The 24,871-nt window shown below is 45.8% G+C and overlaps 1 protein-coding gene across 6 annotated transcripts in view; it reads right to left on the bottom strand.

Annotated features, from left to right (window-relative positions):
- The window catches only part of Erg (ETS transcription factor ERG), a 227,253-nt gene that overhangs the window by 158,792 nt on the left and 43,590 nt on the right, over positions 1-24,871 (bottom strand). For 5 of the 6 annotated variants that reach the window (XM_074072635.1, XM_074072639.1, XM_074072638.1 and 2 more), the window contains exons 2-4: positions 8,768-8,869; positions 1,315-1,429; positions 989-1,076 (exon numbers count right to left, since the gene is read on the bottom strand). In XM_074072635.1, coding sequence (XP_073928736.1) covers positions 989-1,076; positions 1,315-1,429; positions 8,768-8,792 — 228 coding nt within the window. In that variant the 5' untranslated portion in view covers positions 8,793-8,869. Of the gene's footprint in view, positions 1-988; positions 1,077-1,314; positions 1,430-8,767; positions 8,870-24,871 lie in introns of those variants that run through there. The other variant, XM_074072641.1, reaches the window with a different exon arrangement.

The following is a 24,871-nucleotide window of genomic DNA, read 5'->3' as shown; positions in this document are numbered from 1 at the left end:
CTCAAGAGGTAGAGCACTGCCTACTAAGCGTGAGGCCCTGAGTTCAAACCCCAGTACCACAAAAAAAGAAGTAAATGTTTTCAGCTTGTGGGCCATATGGTCCTTGCCACAGCTACTCGACTCTCCTTTCATGAGCAGAAGCAGCGGCAAAGGTAACATGCAAATGACACACAGCCATGGCTGTGTTCCAGTATGAGAGACTGAGACGGAGGGTAAAAGAAGGGAGTTAGGAAGGTGAATATGGTTGGGGAGTTTCTATAAAAGAATGAATATAAGATTTTAAAACCTGTTGAGACCAATGTAAGAAGGGGACAAAAGTAGAAAGGAGGAAAATAGAGGAGATAAACCAACTCGGGTTATAATGCATATGTACACAGAAATGTCACAAGGAAACTCCCTGTGCTGCTATCTTAATCAAACAAAAATACCTTTTTTTTCCCTTCTTTTACAAAATTGAGGAACAGGAGGGTAGACAGATCCTGTCTGGGTGGGGAGGTTGGTACCACTGGGAGAGGGGAGGAGGTGGGGAAAGGGTATAAAGGGTGTCAGAGGGTGAATATGGTGCAAATCCTGTGTACACATGTATAAAATGGAAAAATGAGACCTGCTGAAATTATTCCAGGAATAGGGGGAGGAGGGAAAACGGAGAATGGTGGAGGGGGTGAATTCAAGTATTATATATTTGATATATTGTAAGAACTTTTGAAAATATCACAATGTACATCTGCCCAGCACAACAATAAAAATCTGTCTTTACACACACTGAAATGTAAATTTCTTACAGTTTACATGTGTTGTGAAATAGTCTCCTTTTGAGTTTTTTCCAAGCATCTAAAAGTGTGAAAAACATTTTCTTAGCTCCTGGGCTGTATAAAAAAACAGGTGGGGGGGAAGTGGGCCGGGGCCCCTGTGTTAGGAGGGCCGCCATGGATGAGAACATAGCTGAGAAGGAAACCAGAGTCTGCCTCCTGGTCACCATGGAGCTTACCTTGATAGGAGCTGCAGGGTCCGGAACAGTCTGAATCATATCCTTCAACAAGCCAGCTCTCTCACCAGCTGTGCAGAACCCAGGACAACTAGAAGACAAAAGGGGTAAGAGACAGCAGTAAGCAGCCTTGTCTTTGTCTGATTTGTCAGGAGGGCTGAGTACCATAGGGCAGTGGTCAGAGAGTCACAGCTCTGCCTTCAGTGTGTTTGCCTAAGAGCATCCGTCACTCCTCCAGTCACTGGAGGACTCACTTCCGTTTCATTGGGAAAATCACTTACTTTTAGCCCCAGTAGGACCCAGGGTGACAAGCCCACGGGAAACCTTACCCAGTCTTTTTCTTGAGATGACCCACACGGTTGGACAGCAGCAGTAACTCCCAATGCTCTATAGCAGAGTAGTGCAATGGTGGCTGACGACAATGAACTGGACATTTCAGAATAGCTACGAGAGAGGATTTTGAATGTTCCCAACACAAGAAATTAACAAATGAGGTGATGGTCTGCCAGCTGACCTGACCTCATCGTTACACACATCCTGAGCTATCACCTCACATCTCATAGATGTCACACATTGTCACATCCTTTCACGTGAGGAAAGTCTATGAGCAGTGCTTCAAATGCAGAGATAAAACTAAAACATGAGACACTTTTTCTTCTATGAAGAAAATAGGACTTCTGAAGTGCCGAACTAATGCCATCTGCCCATCTCTTTAAGTTCCAGCCCGTGGGCCAAGGCTGGCTGCAAGTGCATTTTCTCACTCAATCCTGACTTCAACTCAGAGCCATCGTCCCAATGTCCAGATGAGGACATCAGGACTGAGCAGAGGAGACATCACCTCTCAGGAGTCCCTGGTTAATAGGGATTCAAGTTCAATTGGCCTATATTACCCTACAGCCCATAAAGAAAACTGGAGTTGACATATTAGTAGGTTTTGCCCATATTTTGAAGACACATTTTAAACATGTCCTAAATGAATTAAGCTTAAAGGAGCCCATATTCAAAGGACCTTACAGAAATTAATGTTTCATCCACTATATTCCTTATCCGAATTATAAAGCAGAATGGTCTGGGAACTTCCATGTCCTCCCCTGCTCCTGTGCTATACCCCATGCCTTTAGGCCACCTGTCAAGGATGGTCTCTGGGGCCCATGTGGAGATCAGCACCTGCCACTTGGGGGCTGGTCACAGTTCTCCCATAATAGGGACCTTTTCCTGGACTCCAGGCTCAGGTGTTCTGGAACTTCAGCCAGCAGCACTAAAAATGCCTTTTCCCATTGACATTTTTAGGTGCCATCACTTATTTTGCTACCATCATTTTTGTTTACTCCTTTGTAAATCTGGCCCGTGCCTCTGAGCAGGAATAAACCTTGAAAATAAACAGCATGGCTACAAAGCTGGAGGCACAAATGCTGCCTTTCAAATTTCCCTCTCCAGAGACATGTCTGCATACTCACACCACTGCCTCCATCAGCAGTTCCCGTTTGTCCCCCTTCCCTCAACCCAGGCTGACCCACAGCTGCCTTTGACATAGAGCATGCAGTCTGGAGCCCTGGCCTGAATGGAACCAGATGCTCCTCCTTCTTACTTGAGGAACCCCTCTACCCGAACAGCACAGCAACATGGCAGAGGGCAAAACCCCTGGCTTGCAAGGGGGTCTTTTTCGGACTCCAGAGGGACTGTGGGCCCAGACCACACCAGGAAAGCAGCACCATCCCACCCATCCCAGTTGGCCCACAGAACGGTGACAAATAATAAATGAGTTGTTTCCAGTGACTTCTTGCACAGAAAGATGATGGAAACACCCCAGGAGCTCCAGATGCACAGAACAGGGGAGACCACAGAGCCTCTGTTTTATTATCACACTCTTGACAAGTTCAGTGATGGTTCCCATTCTCCACCCCTTCCTGTATCCAGGCCTTGAACCACACGGCTCTGCGGGTTTCTCACACTGAAAAGTAGAGTTTCTTCCCCAGCCATTTTGGGGTTGTCTCTATGACCTGCTCTAGCCAACAGAATGCAGCAGAAGGATGATATGGAAATTCACTGCTGACGTGTCCAGAGACACGGAACATTTTCACTTCCTTTCTTCTAACTTTCCACCACCGTGAGACCAGGCTACGCTGACCTGAAGGAAGGCAAGGCACATGGAACACAGCACCCAGCCGAGACAACTCTAGCTCATTCATGGACAACCAAGTCCCCAGACACAGGGGGAAACCAGACCAAGAGCGCCCAACCAAGGCCAACTCACTTGGCCAACCAACGGGCGCATGGACAAAATAACATGGTAACTTGAGCGTGGGGTAGCTCATTGCACAGCATGTAGACACTGTCCTCTGAAAACTCAAGTTACCAAAATCTCCCTAAAGCTCTTCTAGCCAGAGAGAGAAAAAGAAAGTCAAACAGGAATTCTGAAGAAACTAACTTCACCTCAATACAGACACACCATTTCCATTCAGCCCTGAACATGGTCTCGAACCTGATCCTACTCTCAACGAGAGCCTGGGAAGTGAAGGACAACCCAGAAGACCCCACGGGATTCTCAGCGGCCTTCCCACTTCACCTGTTGAGACCATACCAGCCTTCCGGTGATTCTGAAAACTGTGTGGTGCACTCAGAACTGTGGCCAGGCTGGAACCAGAAACAGAATTACAGTGGTCACTCCATCTGTAACTGATCAAGACATAAACTTACCATTTGTGCCTCATGTCTCTGATAGGGATATGTTTGTTTATTTATGGTTTGTCCCCGTTTGTTTTTATTTTGTTAGTATAAATTAATTGTACAAAGGCGTTTCAGTGTGACATTTCCATCCATGCATGCTTGGGGTGCCTTCAAAGCAGAAAGGGTAAATGACAGGGAAGGGAATACAGAGACACAGTCCTAATTCTCAAGGGGTCAAAGTGAGGAAGCCATTCATAATGACCCAAAGAGGGCTGACTTGGGAACAAACCAAATAGCACTGGATGTGGCAAATGAGGGAATTATGGGTAGTAGCATTTAGGGAAGGAGACAGCTGGTCCTTGCAGAGTTGAGAATGTGCCACCAAGGAGTCTGGGCAAATAAGAGCCATGTGGACTGGAAAAAAGGCAAGGAAGCAAGGAATGAAATTTCTCTCACTCCCCCACATCAGGCACCAGGAGACCTCCAGCACAGAGGCTCCATCAACCAAAGGGACTGGTTAAGCATTCAGTGTGACTGCCACCACCATCACCACACCAGATTAACGAAACATCAGTAGACCTGGAGACCAGGAGAAGGGAAATCCACCTCCTTTGTCCCGCTGCCCCAATCCACACTTCACTGCCTATTCTTAGTCCTTTGGATGTCTGTTCTCTTCTACCAGTTGGGAGGTATGCTACACATTTTTATAAAGAGCACTTCTCATTTGCTTTTGAGTTTCTCACGACCATTTCTGAAACATTAGGTAGTTGATGAAGAGACATGAAGTGCTATGTCACTCTGGGAAGCTTCTTATTTTCTACTTTATCTGCTTGGCTTTGAACTCTTGCAGAACTTGAACCAATGTAGTCTAAAAACACTTTATATTTGTTTCTTATAATAAACTCATTTGACAACGTATGTTTATGATTCTGTGTTTTGTGGCCTGGTATTATATATTGAGCATCTTGAAAAATAATATGCACTGACATTCAAAAGAATTCAACTTGTCTCCCTTCTTTTTGTTTTCAACATGCCAATGTGTTACCAAATAGAAATAAACTTTATTTGGGTTACTTTAGATATAATGTCCCAAAATGTGGACTGGGACACAGGGCCAAAAGGAAGAAAGGCATCTTGTTATAAGAAAGGCAGTCTTGCAAGATGCTAAGAAAAGAGCTGAACATTTGCAGGACCAGTGCAAGGAGATAAGTAGAGGTTCCCCATCCACAGCTCCAACCCCTCCTCTCTTCCCAAGCCCAGTTCCCTCCTGCATGCTGGGGCCTTCTACACAATGGCCACCCAAGTGACTTGGCCATGCTCTATCAAACAGCTGCCTTCTTGGTCATCCTTCCAACCTCAAGAAACACACACAGGGAGGGGGTCCCCAAGGAGAAGGACTCCAAGAAAGGCTGGAGTAAGCCCAAAGATGCTTGTTCAATACAGTGGTAGATGTGGAGTCCCAGGCACCCCATGGCCTGGGATGGGAGCAGGGCAGCTGGAGAAAGCAAAGTGAACTCTCATGGAGGCCGATGCTGGGTGTGGGCAGAGCAGGCTGGAGAATGCAAATCTGATCTCCATTGTCCTCCTAGGGAGCGTGGAGCGTGTTACACTACTGGAGTGTAACAAGAAAGGTCTTTGGTCTTTGCCCCTGGCTCTTGGCACAGAACCTCTAAAATCTTGGATTTCCTGAGTAATAAGAACACGTTTTGTTCTAATTTGATGATTCCTGATGGGCTTTGGTATAGCTTCAAGATGGGGTTTTGTTTCCCCTCTTGAAAGATGAAACCTTGATTAGTCATTTGGAACTTCTGTTCTCAACCACTAACCTCTGAGAAGGGAAGAGGAACTGGAATTGGGCCAATCTCCCGAGACCATAATCAATAATGCATCTATAAGGAAGCCTCCAGAATCCCCCCTCTGAGTGTCTGCAGTGATGCTGGGTTGGTAAACCCCAGCCCTCCAGGACTCGGGGCTCCTGCACGTGGAATCCTTCTATCGTCATACATCTCCATCCGGCTGATCATGTGTATCCTCTATAATAAACTCTGAAAGTAGGTAGAGGGCTTTTCTGAGTTCTGCGAATCACTTCAGCAAATTACTGAACTGAAGGGGATGTCACAGAACCCCCGTGGATCTTGGAATCAAGCTGGATACAAGTGTAGCTCACCTGCAGACCCTACACTTGGAATAGCATCTGAAGGACACTCAGAGAGCTCACCCATTAAGCCTATGAGTTTGACACTAACTTTGGCCCATTAGCGTCAAGATTGAACTGAGTTGTAGAACACCCAGTGAGTGTCGGAGTGGTCAAAAACTTGGTGGTATTGATTTAAAAAAAAACAACAACAAATATTTAGTGCCAGGAGAAAAACAAAAAACAAAACGAGGGAGCTTCCACAGTTCCCATAGGTGTAGGTGAAGGTAAAGCTTGGCCGGTATCTTCCCGAACTGGATGGAACCTGTATGGGGTCACAGAGTGGCCTTCTCCTCTGTCTACTTCATCAGGTCTTGTGAGGCTCAGAGGAATGATGGCTAGGACACCTCTACAGCACCAGGCTCCTAGAAAGCACTGACCGAGTAGTAGACAATACCTTTAAGAAAGCAAAATGATCCAAGTGGAAGAGTTTGATGGAATAAATGTTGTGATTTTGAGAGAGATAACTCTCAACAAATAAACAACTACTTCTCATAAGGGTCATTTGTCAATTGACTAAAAACATCCTTGAGTCAAAAATTGAATTTTTCATTTTAAGCTAATGGGTCATTAAGTGAAAACATTTTAGGTCAAATGGTACTTGGCAAACCCAACACGATGAATCTGTTGTGAGTGTGCTGGCCCTGGGCTGCACTTGTTCCTGATGCGTGGTTAGCAGGCACATCAGGCGTTTACCAGTAAAACGCTAGGAGAACGGCACAGGCCTGATTCCTGCCAGCCACCCCAGCGTCATTACTGGGACAGCATCTTCCAAGGCGGGAGGGTGTGGTGGAGGAAGGGAGCTCTCTGGGACCTGCATCCCCTCAGGCCCACGCAAGTTCAGGATCACACCTGAGAGCGAGTGCCACCTTAAATCCTAGGCTTCGCTTGCCTTACCCCAAGTCCAGTCCTGGCCCCTGCACTGTGGAGGTTAAGCAGGTGCTACAGTTTGGATCTTGAGCTCCTCTCAAAGCGCAGAATGGAGGCTTTGCCCCCCAGCCTCTGGTGCTACAGAGAGGTGGTGGAGCCTTTAGGAGGTGAGACCAGATGAAAGAAGTCAGGCCACTGGGGTTGTGCCCATGAAGGGAATACTGGGACGACAGCCCTTTCCTGTCTGTGTCTTTGCTTTCTGGCCCCTGAAAGGTGAGCAGCCTCCTCCACCACCTGCTCCCCCTATGATGCACTGCACTGCCACAGGCCCATGGGACATGAACTGGAACTTGTGAAACCAGGAGCCAAAACAAACCTTTCCTCCTTTCAAGTTTATGTATCTCAGGTATTTTTGTCATGATTACAAAAAGCTAACAAGCAGCAGAAGAGAGAGAGATGGGAGAAAGTGTGAGAAACTCAATGATGTGCACTAATGCTTATCAACAAGAAATTAAACCTCTTTGGAGGATATGGATAAAAACTGCCATTGCCAGGGCACAAGTCACGTCACATCCCAGCGATGTGATTGCATTTAGAGAGAGAAGCTTCACAGAGGTAACCAAATTAGAGTGAGGCTCCTAATCCAGCGTGAATCGTTCCCTTATGGAAAGGAAAACTTTGAGATAGACCTGGATGGCGTGAAGACAGAGAAGATGAACATCTGTAAGTCAAGGAGCAGGTTCTTCCTCAGAGTCCTTCAAAGGAGCCAACCCTGACCACACCTTGATCTTGGACTTGCAGCCTTCACAACCACAATGTGAGACAGTATGTTTCTGCTGTTTAAGCTGCAGAGACTCTAGGACTTTGTCACAGCAGCATCACGGGCTCACACACCTCCACTAGTGAACTGCTGAAATATTTTAACTCGTGAAAGACCAGAAGCTCTTGATGAGAGCCTGGTGTGTGAGCTACGCTGCTATCATAGCACCCTTTCTTACTGGACTTGTTCAAGGCCAAGCAGGCACTATGCAGTCACCCCATCTGCCTCTGGCTCCATGCTGGCCAAGGAGAAACCCTTCAATATTCTGGCCTCCATTAGTGTGTGCAGGCCCCACTGTGATCCCACCCTGGGATGTTTTTCTGAGGGAATGTGATGGTCTGAGGAGCTCAGGGGCTTGCTCTGCTCTGGAGATAGAGGGCTGACGCCTCCTGTGTGGTTTTGGTGGGGTTGTTCTTTTTCTTCTGAGGGCGTGGTTAGTGAGTACAGAGACTCCTTCACTGCATGTGCCTCTGGAAATGGAATTTCAACTGCATTTGTGTAAAATAACTAAAACGACTATAAGCCAAATGTAGTCATAGCACCGAAAACCAGAGTCATTGTAAAAGCACAGATCCATTGCCATTGCCCTCGGCCCTGTGGTTCTTCTGGAAGGAGAAGACAGAAGTGGTGGGAGGAGGGTGTGATGGCCGCAGTACATAAAGGCAACAGTTCTAAAATCTGCTTGCGGCAGTCAGGAACAGAGCTGGGGAGATGAGCCCTGATCGGGGGAAATAGTCCAGGGTACCACGTAATTCTTCAAGGCATTTCAAAGGACCCAAGAAAAGGTCATTGGAGGTTTGGGATCATATATAAAATATTTACATTTGCATACTTTTTTAAAGTCTCAATGGGGAGGGTGTATTATAAGTCAGCTTTTCATTACTATAATGAAATACCAGAGGCAGGCTACTTGATAAAGAGGTTTATTTTGACTCACAGTTTTGGAGCTGTGGCATCATGCCATAGGCTCCTGCAAGCCTGGCCCCCACAAGCTGCACCACACTGTGGCAAAGGGAGGCTGATTTCTGTCCGCTCTCTCTCCTTTCCTTATAAAGCCACCAGGGTTTCATCACAGGGGCTCCACCTTATTGACTCAAATTACTCTATCACTTCCAAGCACCACAGTCAGATTAGCAAGAGACTTTGGGGATTAAACTTCAGGGATGTAAAGGGGCAAACTTTGTTCAAACCATCACAGAGGGAAGGGATTAGTCTTTGGGATGATTTTTACCTTGAACTGCCCTCTGGTCCACCATCTTTTTTCTCTGGGAGTCATTTGTCTTGTTTTTGATCAACACAGATTATCTTGAGTCGCCAATGATCTTGAAATAACCTGAAAAATAATTGAAGTATATTAAACCTTACTTTCTTCCCAAAGACAAATAAGGATTCACTGTACATTAGGTCACAATACATATTTCTTAAGACATTACTTTAAAATGGACCAAAAGGGGAAAGGACTTGAAAACATTCCCTTTAAGAAACAGGAGAGGACACTGACTCCTGTGAAGGAAATTCAACGTTATGAAGCAAAAAATTAGGACTAAAATGAAAGCCTGGCCTGAGCCCATCCTGGAGCACTTGTGGACTCTCATGAAGGACATATTCCGAGGACATCTCTCTTGCTCACCACCCCCAGCTAGTGCTGGCTTCCCTAGCACTTCTCTCTGCTCAAAACAGACTGCCAGGCTTAATGAAGCATCTGAGGACTGTAATTAAGCAATCGGTTTAGTTCCAGGAAAGAAACAACTCTTTTAATTTACAAATGATAGGAGGATTACTGGAGTTTTTTGTTTGTTTTTAAAGATTAGAACACTACCAAGCTAAAAAGAAAGAGACAAGAATCTTTCTTAGAATATGTCTGTACACAGACCTAAGTCCAATCTCTTTCTTTGTTTGGAAATACAGACGTTTCTGTACTTATGCAAGATTCTAGGTAGAATGTCTAATCCTCAAATATGAGAGTTAGCAGACTCTTCACAACATGTAGACTACAGCTGTGTCTGTTTCAGTTGAAAACATCTTCAAATTAGAAAGCAGCTTAGGGATTACATCACAATCAATATTTGCAACGTGCAAAATTATTTAGCAAGGGCTCCTCCCACTCCACTCAGGAGGCCCCCAGCCAAGTCCACCTGAAGTCCCTCTGAGCCATCCAATCCAAACCGCCCAAGTGTCGCAGCTGAACGCTTATGAGATGGAAAATACATGACAAACTGGGGGAAAGGACCTGGATGCAAAACCATGTGTATAACATGATCCCAGTATCACAAAAAGAAAAGGAGATGGAGGAAAGAAAAGAAGGAAGGAAGGAAAAAAAAGGACACTTGAAAGAAGTGTATTAAAACACTAACGGACAAGTCTTAGGTTTGTCACGGTGGATTATAAGGGTCTCTTATTATCTTCTTTTTAAAATCTTTTTGAAAATGTTGTTTACTTTTAATTGAAAAATAAAAATTAGCTTGGCACGGTGGGGCAAGCCTGTAGTCCTAGCTCCTCAGGAGACTGAGGCAGGAGGATCGCCTGAGTCCAGGAGTTCTGGGCTGCAGTGCACTCTGCCGATCCAGTGTCCACACTAAGTTCAGCATCAGTATGGTGACCCAGGATTAGGGGGCTGCCAGGTTGCCTAAGGAGGGGTGAACCGACCCAAGTAGAAAAATAAAAATGATATGCATACATATCACGGATAATATGTTTTATGTTGTGTAATGGCTAGGTCCAGCTAATTAAGATACGCGTTACCTCTCATACTTACTTTTGGGGGGGTGAGAACTCTTCAGATCTACAGTTGGTGATTTTCAAAAATACAACATATTGTCACAAGCTGGTGTCACAGTTTTGTACGCTAGATCTCTTGAACCTACTTCTCCTGTCTAACTGAAACTCTGTGTCCCCTAGCCAGCATCTCCAGCTCCTCCCAACCTCAACATCATTAACTAGCAGGGGGATGCAAACTGAAACCATGATGACATCTTACCTCACAGCTATTAGAATGTCTACTATTAAAAAAACGAGATAACAAGTGTTAGGAAGGATGTGGAGAAGAGAGAACCCTGTACACGGATGCTGGTACAGCCATTATGGAAAACAGTATGGTGGTTCTCGAGAAATTAAAAACAGAGTCACCATATGATCCAGTGACTCCACTCCTGGGGATATACTGGAAAGAAATGAAGTCAGTAAGTATCATTCAGAAAGATATCTTCTCTCCCAAGATCACTGCCATGCTGTCTACCACAGCCAAGAGTTGGAAAGCTCGTCAGTGTCCACCAGTGGATGAATGGATAAAGAAAACATGGTTTGTACATCGAACATCATTCCATTCAACCTGTAAAAAAAGGAAACACTGCTACTTGCAGTGACATGGTTGAAACTGGAGGCCATTTTACTAAGTGAAATAAGCCAGGGGCAGAAAGACAAATACCACATTCTTTCCTTTTTATGCAGGATCTTTAAAAAAGTTGAACTTTGATTTTCTTATTTAAAGGTTAGTGTACTTTTCAGAATATTCACCTTTGTAATCAGGAAAAGCTAGGGAACAATCACTCCACAATGCTGAACATACTTTCAGAGCATCCTCATGACATCTGTTATTTTCAACAGCAGCCAAACAGAGCAGTGCTGGTCCTTTGTGTCCAGCAGCCTCAGGCTCCACAGAAATAGGAGGACAATGGAGAAACAGACCAGGCTTTGCAAGGCTGCACAAATCCTCAGTCAACGAACGTGTTTCCAGACTTCGTTCTCTTTCCATTCCAAAGCCAATACTGACCATTGCCTCATTAACAGTTTCACATGGACAAATGCAAACTCCAATATTTAGTTGCCAATCATTGCAAAGGGAATAAGATATTTGAAAGCATGGGCTAAGCTTGCCGATATTCTGCTATTCTATGGTAGTTTTTCGTGCCAAAACCTCTCCTGGGCTGGGAGAATGACCTGATTTATGGTTCAGACATTGTTGGACCTGATTTAAAGCCCAGAGTAAAGCCCAGAGAGGATTCTGTTAAATATTTGCAATGGGTATTTTTGAATTAGCATTAGAGCATTATTAATATTTCATTTATCCTGAGAGTTTTTATCTGACAACTTAAATTATCCATAACGGAACTGAGAAGCCACCACGGATCCAAAAAGATGTCACAAAATTCAGGGAAAGGAGCTTTGCCAGAGAAAGACATGCTACCAGCCGCGTGAGGTAACAGCTGGCCTAATCAGAGTAAAAAAACTCTGAGAATTATGCAAGCCAGACTCAAGAAGTCAGAAACCCAGCCACTGGAGACCTGGGAGTGATTGCAAACTGCTCAGCCCAGCTCAGTCACACCTGGGCCAGCAAGTGCAGAGAGCAGAGGCCAGGGTGTCTCAGGAAATGTGCGGAGACCCTGGCCTTGCCATTGGAGAGCAGGCCACACCGTGTTACCTGGGATTCTCTTCACTCCACCTTGTACAATTGTGAAAAGTAAGAGAACAGATGTGATTGTCAGGAAATCCGCACTGGAAATGATCAAAGGCAAACAAGCTGAGTACCAGTGAGCACCAGAAGGGTCAGCTCAATTTGCCAAAGCAGCCATGCTGGGAGAGAAAGTCCCCTGAGTTTGGAACCCCAGGTATGCACAGAGCCACCAGCAGCAACAAAATCTCGCTAGCCAGGGTTGGGCACGAAAGCACAGATCTGTAATCCCAGCTACTTGGGAAATAGAGGTAAGGGGATTGCAACTCTAGGATGACCCGAGCAAAAGCTGGAGACCCTATCTAAAAAAAATAAAAGCAAAAAGGCTGGAGACATGGCTCAAGTAATAGAGTGCTTAGTTAGCAAATCCAATGCCCTGAGTTCAAACTCCAGAACTTTAAAAAAGATGGACAGACAGGTAGATAGATGGACAGGTAGATAGACAGAGAGAGAGAGAGAGAGAGAGAGAGAGAGAGAGAGAATCTCACTCAGCTTTGTTTGCTCATCTGTAGTAACAGGGCCTTACCCACAGAGAAAAGGTGTAAGCCCATGTGGACTGAGCTTGTGACACTGGCATTGCTAAATTCAAGGATGGTTGACTTCCTCATTCCCCAATGTGTTAGACAAAAGAGTCACTCTTTATGCAGATTTTTCTGGCCACCCTGTGTCAGCAAGGGTGAAAATGTCAAAAGAAGAAGTCAGTTACCAGAAGAAAGAGAACAAAGTACCAAGAAGAACAAGAAACAGGTACCTCTGCAGAAGAGATGCCCCCATGGCCAGGAAGTATTGTGGGCCTGAGTGAGCAACAGTAGCCCAGCAAAAGGCTCCACTCCCACCTGCAATGCCAGGGACAGAGTGGCCATGGCCTTCCCCAAGGTCACAGTGAACACAGTCATGGAATGCCAGTTTTTTCTTTATGGTCCTTCGTAGTTAGTAAAGATGCCACTGGCTGCCCCTTCTCCCTCCAAAAGGAACCCCAATTTTGCTTGGGTGTACAGGCTACCTCAGAGGACCCAGGGAAGGGGAGCTGGTCCCACTCCAGGAAAAATCCCACCACTGGGCAGCCTTCCCCCTGCTCCTGGTTGGTTTAGGGATGAGCATGTGATATAATCCTGGCCAGTTCCACACCAGGGCTGGAGGTGAGTGAGATGACTTCTCGGACAGGTCTTGACTAATGAAGAAAAGTTATGCCCTGTGTATGTAACACTCGGAGTTATGACAGTCACCTCAGGACCATGAGATGAGACAGGACCACGAGAGAACATGGGGTGGGGGAGAGAATTAAAGCAATTCCCTGGGTTTCTGCTGAGGATAAGGAAGGGCAAGTTAACCAACTGTGAGGGCGCCACCTCAAAACTTCTCACCACCTCACAGTGCCCTTTGTCATGCGCCATTTTGAACTAGGGTGGCAGCTGATGTTAGTAGCAGCTCAAGCATCCTACACCTCAAGTACCTGTGTTCAAAACAACCACTTTCACTCTTTTACCATCTGTGTCCATGACCCAAATGGGCTGAATTTGCTCTTCAGTTCTGATTTTAAAAGTAATACGATCTGCTGGAATTAGCTTGATCAATAATCTCCCTATTTACACTACATCTAAGATTTAGGAAACAGACAACTATTATCAAGATAAGTGACCTATCTCAATCTATCCCTGAGCTGTAGGTAACAGGGGATGTAACCCCAATAAACAAGATCAAAGGTTTACTGTTAATTGAGTAACTGATTGGAGGTGGAATGTGGCCACAGAGGTACAACGGTGGCAGTGATCCCTGTGGCTCACATGCCATGGGACTGCAATGCCTCAGCAGAGCAGCTCTGTGACGGGTACTTAGCATCTCAATTCACGGGGTGGAAAGCAGCGTGTGAAAGGGGAAGAAACAGGTAAGTAAACGTAAATATTATCTTGGTAATAGTTCTGTTTTCTAAATCGTAGAAGGGTTCCTACATTCAGAAGGAGGTAAGAGAGTGTTCTCACGAGAGGCAAGCTGTAGGGAGAGGGTCTTTCATCCTTATGTCCACACAGGACACCAAGCACAAGCTTGGACGTGTTCAATGATTGGTCTCTATAGCCAAGGAGAAGTTGCAGTGGTACTTGTTTCCTTCCATGAGCCAAACTCAAACTGCCCTTCAAATCCATTCACTCATTGAATTGTCCATCCACCCATTCACCCTTCAATCCATCCCTCCACCCATCCATCCATCCATCAACCCTTCTGTTCATCCACCCATCCAGCATCTATCCATCCATCCTTGTGTCCATCCATCCATCTTTCAGTCAGTCCACCCATCCATCCATCCATCCATTCAACACGCCAACTGAGTTGTTTCCATGCACTAAACTAGGCACTAACTAGGGGCGACTTTGCCCCCTCATTCAGGGTGATGGGAGAGGCAGAGTTGTAGAGACAGTCATGGATCCCTTACTGCCTTGCTTAGTTCCGGTGCTGGAGTGTCAGTGGTTGAGAAGCACAGTCAGTTACAGAGGTTTTTTTGTTTTGTTTTGCAGTACTGGAGTTTGAGCTCAAGACCTACACCTTGAGCCACTCCACCAGCCCTCTTTTAGTGTGATGGGTTTTTTCAAGATAGGGTTTCAAGAACAATTTGCCTTGATTGGCTGGGAACTGGGATCCTCCTGATCTCTGCCTTCTAGGTAGCTGGAATTACAGGTATGAGTCACCAGCACCTGACTCAGTTACACAGCTTTTGGAAAATGCAAATCCTACAATCCCACCCCTTCCTTCTTTACCAGAGGTCCTAGGGATGTGGGGGATTTGTAGATAAAGGAGAATTGAGGACAGAGCCTGAAATATGACAGAATGAAGGGGGAAAGGAAATAGCCAAGAGCACAAGGAGAGGCAGTCCAAGAATGAAAAGAAGATGTGGAAAGACCTAAGTTCCAAAGGCAAGAAAGGACGTTCAGGAAGACAAGGATGGACCCCAGTGTCCCACCTACAGCGATTTGTAAACTGGACTGAAACTGGATTTGGCAAGCAGAAACCTTTTGGTGCCCTCCAAAAATGCTGCATGGTCAGGATGGAGTTTTCAAATGGTTCTATAGTGGACAACAGGGAGGACGTGCAAAGGTAAAGTTCGAGGAGTACAGCAACTGAGACACAGGAGGACAGAGCAGCAGTGGAAGGAGAGGGCACTAACGCCACCACTCAATATTCCTGGCCCCCAGTGTTTCCGAAATTGCTAGCAGCTGGGGACCAACAGAGAAGAGACTCAGGCCTGTCCTCCAGGGGTTTGCAATTGAACTAGAAGAAGGTTTATCTTATTTTCTGGTTTATTTGTTTTTTAAAGATGAGAAAAGCAGGTACAGGAATCCCCCCTTATCTACCGAGGATGCATCCCAGATCACAGCGGATGCCAGAAAAATCGGCTAGTACTGAGCCCTCTACCTACCGACTGATGGGATAGGACACAGCTCTCTATGTCACTTGTCCACATGTGTATGTGTATATACAGCTATGTATTCAAACACATGTTTTATTAGACATGCATATGATCAAGTTTAACTTATAAATTAGGCATACTAACAGATTAATAATTAATAAAGCAGGACAATTACAACAATATGCTGAAATAAATTTAGGTGAATATGGTCTCTCAAAAACGTCAAGACAGATGGCAATACCTCCAAGCTGCCAAGTGGAGCTGCGGACGAGCGGGGGCCACTGCACGTTCACAGACAGGAAGGGGGAAGCCAGCAGGGCAGAGAGAGAGAAATTCCAGAGAGGAGGGTCAGGCCCCCAACCAGGCCAGGAGAAACACCAAGGAGCAACCACAGGACAGTGTGGTCATCTCTGGAGGCAGACGACCCCACTGCCTCGAAAGTGGTGTGCTGCTAGGTGTTTTAACAACGGCTCTCCAAGGGACTTAAAGCATTTGAGAATTTCTGGGAGGAATACTCCTGTCATCAATTTAAAGGAACCCTTCGAGTGCCTGTACCCAGCGGTGGGGCAGGTGAGCCCCAGTGGCTGCCAGGAGACCCTCAGGAGCTGGGCTGCAGCACCTTTGGGTTTCAGAGGCCAAAGACAATCAAAGAGGCCTGAATACCTGGATAAAGGAGGGGCATCACCAGGGCACCTGTGGAGACCAGCAGAACCAGCTGCTCCCCAAGTCACCGAGTCCCTGTGACAGTCACCTATGGCAAGACCGAGGACTAGGGACTTCTACACCTAGAAATGAGGCTCTTCGGCTGCTTCCCTGGACGTCTGCTGCTTCCTGAACCCGAGTAGCAGAGGGCTTCACACTGCTTCCATGCTCTGCCATCCACCTGGCATCTTTAGGTGTTGGTGTTGGGGATGCTTGGGGCCTCCTTGTAAAGCACCAAGCTACCAGCTCTGCCCAGTCTCGGCACTCAGGAAGGCAATTCTTGGATCTGGGTGGATTCCCCAGAGGGTCTCCCTCATTCTAAGTCACAGGGAAGGATCACTGTACAAACAGGAGCAGTTTTGCTGGAAGAAAAATGACAAGAGTCCCTGTGAATTGTGTCTGAGCCAGGCCCGGGCCATGACTGTTCTCGGTTACCAGTCTTGCTTTGCTCTGTGGTTATCATGGTTTGGTTTCCTTTCCTTTCAGATTTCAGGGTCAAGCCTTGTGCCACTCACAGCACTAAATCAACCTCGCCAATGATGCTTTATCCCCAGTTCACTTTTGTCAAGAGAGCAGAAGGAAGAGTGGCGTGGCCCAGCCTCCAAGTGCAGTCTGCAAGGCCGCAGACACTCCTGGACAAGGCGAGCTTTCAGGCACTGTCTCTTCTCCCCGGCCCTGTCATTTTGCACTTGAAGGCATTGGAGCTGACCTCAGAATCAAAGAGGCGGCCTCTAGCCTCCACTGAACCAAGACACAGAGCAGTGACCAGAGCCATGACCCTGTGTCTGAGGGCCACAATGTGCCCCCAAAGTCCCCTGTAAAAATGACACAGTTGAAGAAAAACTGCATTTGAAAGATAGATGACATCAAGAAAGGAAAAGCAGCTATAAATATGACTTCTTCTCACTTCACACTGTGCAAGAAAACACATTTACTGGGAACTTTTTCCCCTCATTTCAACTGGAAAACAAATATTTAGTAATTTCATAACAGCAGACAACTCTAAAGCAAGTCACAGATTAAAGGAACATGACGTATTTCCAAGAAAGCACATCAAACAAAATGTATCCTTGAGAACAGGATCCTGGGTGCTGTCGGAGAAGCAAATGTGACCTTCAAAATCAGTTTTGTCCTACAGTCAAATTTAAGAGGAAGCAAATGTGTCTGTGACCATCTTTGCAGAGAGATCTATTTCTTGTTCTTGTGCTAACACTACCAGATAGAAAACTGTTAAAATTATGTAATCATTTCTGAAGTTGTATATAAAATAAGTCATTTCTCCCAAATATTGAATGGCCATGTCAGTATTGCAGATAAGAAAGGCAAATTTCTGAGTGCAAGAAAATTTGTCATAGAACAGAAATGTCAATTGACATGAATAGAGACACCATGTGTTGGGGACCTCATTAGAGGTCACCTCTTCAGATGAGATTTCTCATTTCAGCGTGGTTTCAACATTGTGAGAAGCAGAGTCTTTGTTTTGAACATTTTGCATATGGCATGGAGAGGCAGACAGACAAAAGGCAGACAGTGAGGGGAAGAGGAAGGAGAGAAGGGTGGAAGGGAGGAAAGTGGGGTCTGTGTAAAGATGAGGAGCACTTCAGCCCAAGGATGAGAGCCTCCTATTCCCACCCAAGCCATGGCAACGGTCAAGGTGAAGTAAGTTCCTTGGCTTTGTCTAGCTGGGCTCTAAGATTCACGCTTGCGTTGTGGCCCTCACAGCTGGCCCCCAGCAGCTGTCCACTCTCCAGGAAGAACCCTGTTCTCCAAGCAGAGTACTGCTAAGGCTGGCTCTCAGTACCTGCACGCAGGTGCCCAGGTTTCAGAGGCAAATCTGGGTGTAGGTTGGGGCCTGAGATGGGACAGTGGAGGTGGAAAATGGGGGAGAAGCGCCTTGGAGGACAAAGCCTTCCTGTTGTGGAGGTCCTGCCTCTGGCCTCCACACCCCTGCCTGGGGAACCAAACTGCTGCTGGGGGATTCTCTCCTTTCTTGAACTTTCCTTGGGTTTCCAATTCACAGCATTCACAAGGTACAATTATAAGATTTATTCAGCAGTCTCCCCCTTTCTGGGAAAGAGTTATTAAGCACCAACCAGAACTTTTCTTTGCTGGCCTCACCCTCTGGAATCTAACCAGAGTTTGTAATCCCAAAACCTGATCCTTCAGACTGGTTCTCTCCAAAAAATGGAGGACCCAGGGGTAGTTTTCTCTTTTTATAGTAGCTAGAACAGCTTAATCTTTTATTCTAAAAATGCATCATGAGCCCAAGTAACCTAGCAAGGCTGCTGCCTTCTTTCTGGATGGGAGTCAGAGTTTTGATTATCAATGCAAACTGTACAGCCTTTGACAATTTAACCACCAGGCCCATTTGTAGATCCTGAAAGGTGGTTGTTTCTATCCTCACTTCTCAGAGAACTGAGGGTCCTAGATCTGGTAAGCAGAGGAGTGGGAATCCAAGCTTAGGATTTACACCAGTGTGAACTGTCAACTTGATTGGATTGAGGGACGCCTAGAAAATTAATAAGACTTTCCTCTGTGTCATGAGGGCATTTCCAGAGACTGTCAGATCCTGAGAGCTCTTAGCTAATCAAGGATTAATCTCTTGACGAAGTCATAATATGATGTGATATTGGGAAGGATGAAAGGCAGGAGGTGAGAAGCAGGTGACCAGGGGTGTGTCCTTGGGGCTAGATTTTCCCCTGGCTCTTCCTGAATTCCCCTCTTTCTCTGTTTCCTGGCCACCATGATGTGAGCTGCTCTGTGCCACCATACCCTCCCCACCATGATGGCCTGATACCTCTAAGACTGTGACCCAAAATAAATCTTTCATCCCCTTAAGTTGTTAATGTCAGGTATTTTGTTACAGCAGGGAAAAGCTAGCTAACACATCTGGTCTCAATTTATTCCCGTGAGCCCTGCCTCTTCCCAAGTGCAGGGGAAGTCTCACACTGGCTCCATATCGGAGAAGACAAGAGGGAGGCAAGTTCCCCACGACCTTCTCTGGGCATTGCCTCCACTGTGGAGCCATCTTCATGATCCTGTGACAGGAAAGACTGTCCTTCATGAACCAAACCCATTACACATGGGCTGATGGCAACACAGGACTAAGTCACCAGTCCCATGGCAAATCCCACACATCTGGATGTGCACCAGAGTATCACGCACCAGCACCGCCCCCCAGACCCCAGGGAGCCCCTTCCTTTACTGCACAGCTCTGAAATGCTACATTTGGACATTGATTCCAGAGATAACTTCTGGAAATCTCCAAAATGGCCTAGAGAAGATGCAGGGATGGTGTACTGGAAACCATTTCCCTCCCAGAAAGACTGCCACTGGTGCTTCAGGCAAGGTGTGGATGGACCCGGCATCCTCGGAATCAAGCCACCCATCATTCACTTAGTCGTGCCAGTCTGCCATCACTACCAACAAAGGGTGGTCTCCCTTGTGCCGGATGTCAGAGCAAACACCAAGGCACCAGGTCGGGCAGGAAAATGTGGCTGCCATCTTTAATGCTTTCAACTTCTTTGTTCATTCTGCACCCTGATCTCCAGAACCTTTCTTGGAAGCAGAGACAATGGCTGAACTGGCTCACAGTTGTGAGAAACAATTTCTTAAAATAAATCTCTTATCTATGTATCTATCGATCTATGTGTCTATCATCAATCTATCATCTACTTACACAGATACATACACATATACATAAATATATAGGGAGATAGCTCTATCTATGTCTTGAAAGTTTGGTCCCCACGTGGTGGTGCTATGTTTGGAGGAAGTAGAAACTTTAGGAGGTGGGGCCTTCATTGGAGGAACTACTTCCTGCCTGCCTTGGCTCCCACTGTTTCACCTTGGCCCAAAGCATTGCATTAAGATGGACTAAAAGATCTGATCTAAAACTTCTGCCATCGTGAGCAGGATTAACTCTTTCCTTCTTTTCAATTGTTTCTCTTAGATATTTGTCACAGTGATGAAAAGTCTGACTGACACAATAGATAGATACTGTATGGATAGATAAGGCCTAGCCAGTTAGCTATGTTTGGATCGACATAATTAGAGAAAGACAGAGATTGACAAACTGAGACAGATAGGTAGATAGATAGATAGACAGACAGACAGATAGGTAGATTGACATAGATAGATGATTGCTTGATAGATAGACAGACAGACAGACACAGGTGGGTGGGTAGGTGGATGGATGGATGGATGGATAGATAGATAGATAGATGGATGGATAGATAGATAGACAGACAGACAGGTAGATCCAGATGATAAATAGGAAACAACCTTTCTATCAGATCTACATACTCTGCCAGCGGACATTTCTTAGCAGAAGAGTTTGCCTCCTTCTACCCAGCAGCAAAAAGGACAGGGGTATTGGCCAGGGGCGTGTCACAAGCACGTGCACAGGGACAACCAGCTCAAGGTGAGTGAGGGAAGCCTCAACAGAACTACTTGTGATCCTCACAGGGGTTCTTTGGGGTCCTGGACTCCAGGACACAGGGCATGGTGACTGACTCCCAGTTAGAGAAGTTCTCAGAGAAACTGCTGGCGCTGGTGAGTATGGATAAGGAGGAAGGGCCACGGTGGGGGCATGCTAGGCTTCCATCAGTGTGAGGGTTGCTGGAGGGGGTCCTCTAGTGCTGTGGGGCCCATGGATGGTAGCTGGGCTTGTAAGGGGGAGTCAACCCTGATAAAAGAGGCTGGGGTGCACCGGGGTGAAGAAGCCAGGGGCGTGGGCTGCAGGTGTGGCTCAAGTGGTAGAGTGCAAGTTTAAGGCCCTGAGTTCAAATCCCAGTACCACCAAAACAAAACCCAAAGTAAGGGTATCATAGACACACCCAAGAGGGCATCACAGCCCACAGAAAGCTGTAGGTTGATGACCCTGCACAGAGCCCTCAGGCTCCCTCAACACACAGCACGATGGAGAGCCCCGTTGAGCTCAGCTTCGCAGGGGGCTCCCTGACACCAAATCACAAGGCATGACCAAGTCATCCTTTGCTGCCCTCTCTCTTCCTGCTCCAACCCTGCAGGCCCAGAAGCCAAAGTGGCAGGTGGAGTGGAAGAGAAAACTGGTAGACAGAAGCTGGCCATGGCCCCAGAGGAGTTTCTGATTCAGGCTGGAACTGCAAAGAACCCTTCAACAGATGAAAAATGGGCTTTAAAGAAGGAGACTCCTCTGGATCGCTCAATACTTGAAAATTAAGCCATTAGCATGGAGAAATTTGGCACCTGAGAAGTCTTGGAGTAAGGATGAAAGAGGGAAAGAATTATACCTTGCCTTGTGACTACAGAGCCCAGCTCACTCACCCAGTTTCTCATTTGTACTGTGGATGGCTGCGGAGGGAAAACCTGTAACAAAGCCAGAGAGAAGTAGGTGGGTGTCAGAACGAACCAGGCTGAGAGTTAGCAACCGCCCACTGGGCTCTGCAGGAGATGTGGAAACGAGAGAAAAGCAACGAGCAGTGGGGTTCAAGGTCAGGGGCAGGCCAAGAGGTCTACAAGAGAGACAAACACCAAGAGGTAGATGGTCTGGTGAAGGTCAGGGATCCAGGTCAGCTCCCCCTCCTTCCCTACCCCTCCTCCCAACCTCTACCCAGGTTCACCTGGGAATGGCAAAGGTAACCGAGAACGACTGGGTCTCCAGGCAGTTTTGACCACTGGGAATCAGAAGCCCTTGCTGTACACCAGTGCCTGGAAGAAATGTCCAATTAAGGAGATTCCTAAGTTCAAGACTGGGGCTCCATTTCCCTCAGGGGGTGGCAGACACCAAAAACACCCCCGGGAGGACAAGATTCAGGCAGTTCCTGTCCAGTGTCTCAGGGTCCCACCTGTTCACAGAAGAAAGCCCCCAGTCCTGACTGTACTGAGGTGACACATTCCATGTGACAGACCCTCCCCTGCCAGGTCTGTAAGACCAAACTGCATGGACTTTGTCCATCCATCGGCCATCCCTCCTGCCCCGGAGATGAATGAAGGGTAGGGACAGGGCTCTGTTTATTCATTTGCTTGTTTGTCTGTCTGTTTTTAGTAATACCTGAGTTTGAACTCAGGTCCTCACACTTGCTAGGCTGGTGCTCTACCATGTTTTCCTTTAGTTATTTTTGAGACAGGGTCTAGTTTGTGCTCAGGAGAGCCTGGACTTCAGTCTTCCTATTTATGCTCCCCGAGTAGCTGGGATGACAGGCACGTGCCGCCACACTCAGCTTCTATTGGTTAGGACGGGAATGTCCTGAAGGCTCCCCCACTGGCCTCAAACTGAGACCCTCCCAGACTCTCCCAACCTCTGCTTCTTGAGTAGCTAGGATTACAGGCGGGAGCTACCACACCTGGCTGCGATGGCTGCAAATGTAAGATCTTTAAAAAAAAAAAAAAACAGCTGTACAAACACCAAATGATTTGGATGAATGTTGACTTTCCTTATTGGGGGTAGCTAGTATGAAATGGAAAAGACACAATTAATGTACTGACACCAATTTAGTCTACCTTTATCATCAAAATTGCTTTTTGATGATACACTTAGTGACTAGCAGCACAGATCAACAACCCTCCAAGTCATGCTTAAAAACATGAATTTGTGGGTGTTGTGATTTCTTTCTTTTCACCTCAAGACTTCTGAAGAAAATCCTTAAGCACTAAGCATCTCTGAACATTCTAAGCAGCTGGAAGCTTCCTGAATAAAACACATGAGTCTTTCACTAGCAGAACTCTAAGATCAAGGGGAAGCCTCAAAAAATAACGACTCCAGTTGATATGAATTTCCTCCTAAGGCATGAAGGGCAACCCACACTGGGAAAGCAGTTGCTGAAGAGTGTTCTGCCTTGATTCAGAGCAGGTCAGCTTCACAACAATCCTCCCCAGAGCACAACCACCAGCGAGGCGAGGGCAGCCCAAACATATTCCAGGGAGGAACACAGGCAAGGTGACAGTCAAATTTCTCTCTAGCCCCAAGGAACTATGAGCCATCAGTAAGATCAAATTAGGGTCATTCAAAAAAATAAATAAAAAATGTTATAATTCCTATCCTGGCCTACTAAGGAGCTTCTCTCTGGGTGGACATCTGTGCCCTGTGAAAGATCTGAAATCCATCTCTTGTCCAGACAAAATCCTCCTCCAACACAAATGAGACTGGCAAACTCAACCAACAGGCTTTAGTTGTCAGACTAAATCTTATTAAAGCAGACACAAATCTGACCACCCTCTTGAGGTCTTTGCTGTGGGACTGCATGGAGGAGCTCCACTTATGTGGAGAAGCCATAAACATAGGGCTCATTGCTGGAAATACCAGCTTGCTCACTGTTTCTACTGGATCCATCAGTCATTTTGCAAGCAAAATCACAAACCCAGTATCCCTTAGTTCTGGAGATATCCCACTGTTGAACAAGGAAAGATCCCCTGAAGAGCTGTTTAGTCATCCTTGGAGAAATGAGACAGAAGTAGAGCAGTCACTTTTATTCATAGCTAACCTAACACAGCTGAAGGAAATTTCTTTTGAGATGATATCCCTCAGATTTTACCTGTGTGTGTGTCTGTGTGTACTAAAATGTCCATTATACCCAGTGTGGTGGCACACACCTGTAAAACCAGCACTCAGGAGGGTGAAGACCAGCCTGAGCTGTATGTAGCAAAACTTTGTCTCAGAAACTCAAAATTTTTTAAAATGTAAAAAGTGAAAAACCCAAAATGTCCTTTGCTTGGTAAAATGCTGATGAAAATAGAAAATGTTTCATTTTAAAATTGTTTTTAAAGTAATTTAAGTAGCAACTTAACAACATTAATAAATTGATGAGTCTGTTTCCCTCCTTTGTTTCTTTTTTATTTTACTAGGTTCTTTTTGGTTTTTGTTTTTTTGGTGGCACTGAAGATTGAACTCAGGGCCTCACATTTGCTAGGGAGGTGCTCTACCACTTGAGCCATTCCACCAGCCCTAACTTTACTAGTTTTAGGTCTTAATAGCAAGTCTCTATCCCAGAATGTCAAGAAAATTATAAGACTGTGAAATTATCAAATTTCAAAATAAGATTATCTAATTTCATTGGATACAAGAAAATCATTAGAAGATAAATAGTAGAAAATCAAAATATTACTTACTGTAAGACTCCAGCCAGGTAAGATACCACATAAATTTGATATAAAATGCAAAACAGAGAGAGTTGCATAAGGATAGTATAAATGGCACAATTCTAAATTCTTTCTAAAAATGTAATATATGTATAAAATTGCATTTGAAGTTAAAGGAAGTCATAAGTGATATGTTAATATGATAAGAAGATCAAAACACAAAAACATACCTACTAAAGCATGTAGACTTCTCTCTATAGCAATTATAGGTTATCTTTCAAAAATATTCAAGTAAATGTAAGCTCATTTATCGCCATTATAATTGAACCACTATGGCCCAACTACTAAACCAATCCACATACCCAGGTTAGGTGTGAAGGATGGTCTTGGCCTGCTGAGGACCCTTCCTTAATAGGGCTAGCTGAGTACAGCAGTTTTCAAATCTTCACGCAGATACTCTTAGCCTCCTTCTCTGCAAGATTTAAGGTCCGTCTGCTCCCATGCTGAAAGTCTAACTGTTAACTGGAAAGTATTCTTACAGTGGGCCACCTGACCGCTTTTCTCTCCCACTTCTCACTGGCTCTGACCAGGTTAGTTCCCCTCCCAACAACCTGCAGAGTTTATGAAATGAAACCCTTTCTTCCATCTGCCCTTTCTTCCAACTACCAGAGTCATAACCTTACTCTTGGTGAATTTTCAGTTTTTCTCTACCAGATGAATGTCACAGT

The sequence above is a fragment of the Castor canadensis genome, chromosome 5 (assembly GCF_047511655.1).
Source record: "Castor canadensis chromosome 5, mCasCan1.hap1v2, whole genome shotgun sequence".
NCBI classification, from domain to species: Eukaryota; Metazoa; Chordata; class Mammalia; order Rodentia; family Castoridae; genus Castor; species Castor canadensis.
Note: the sequence above shows the minus strand (reverse complement) of the source record. Positions and strands in the feature narration are given on the sequence as shown.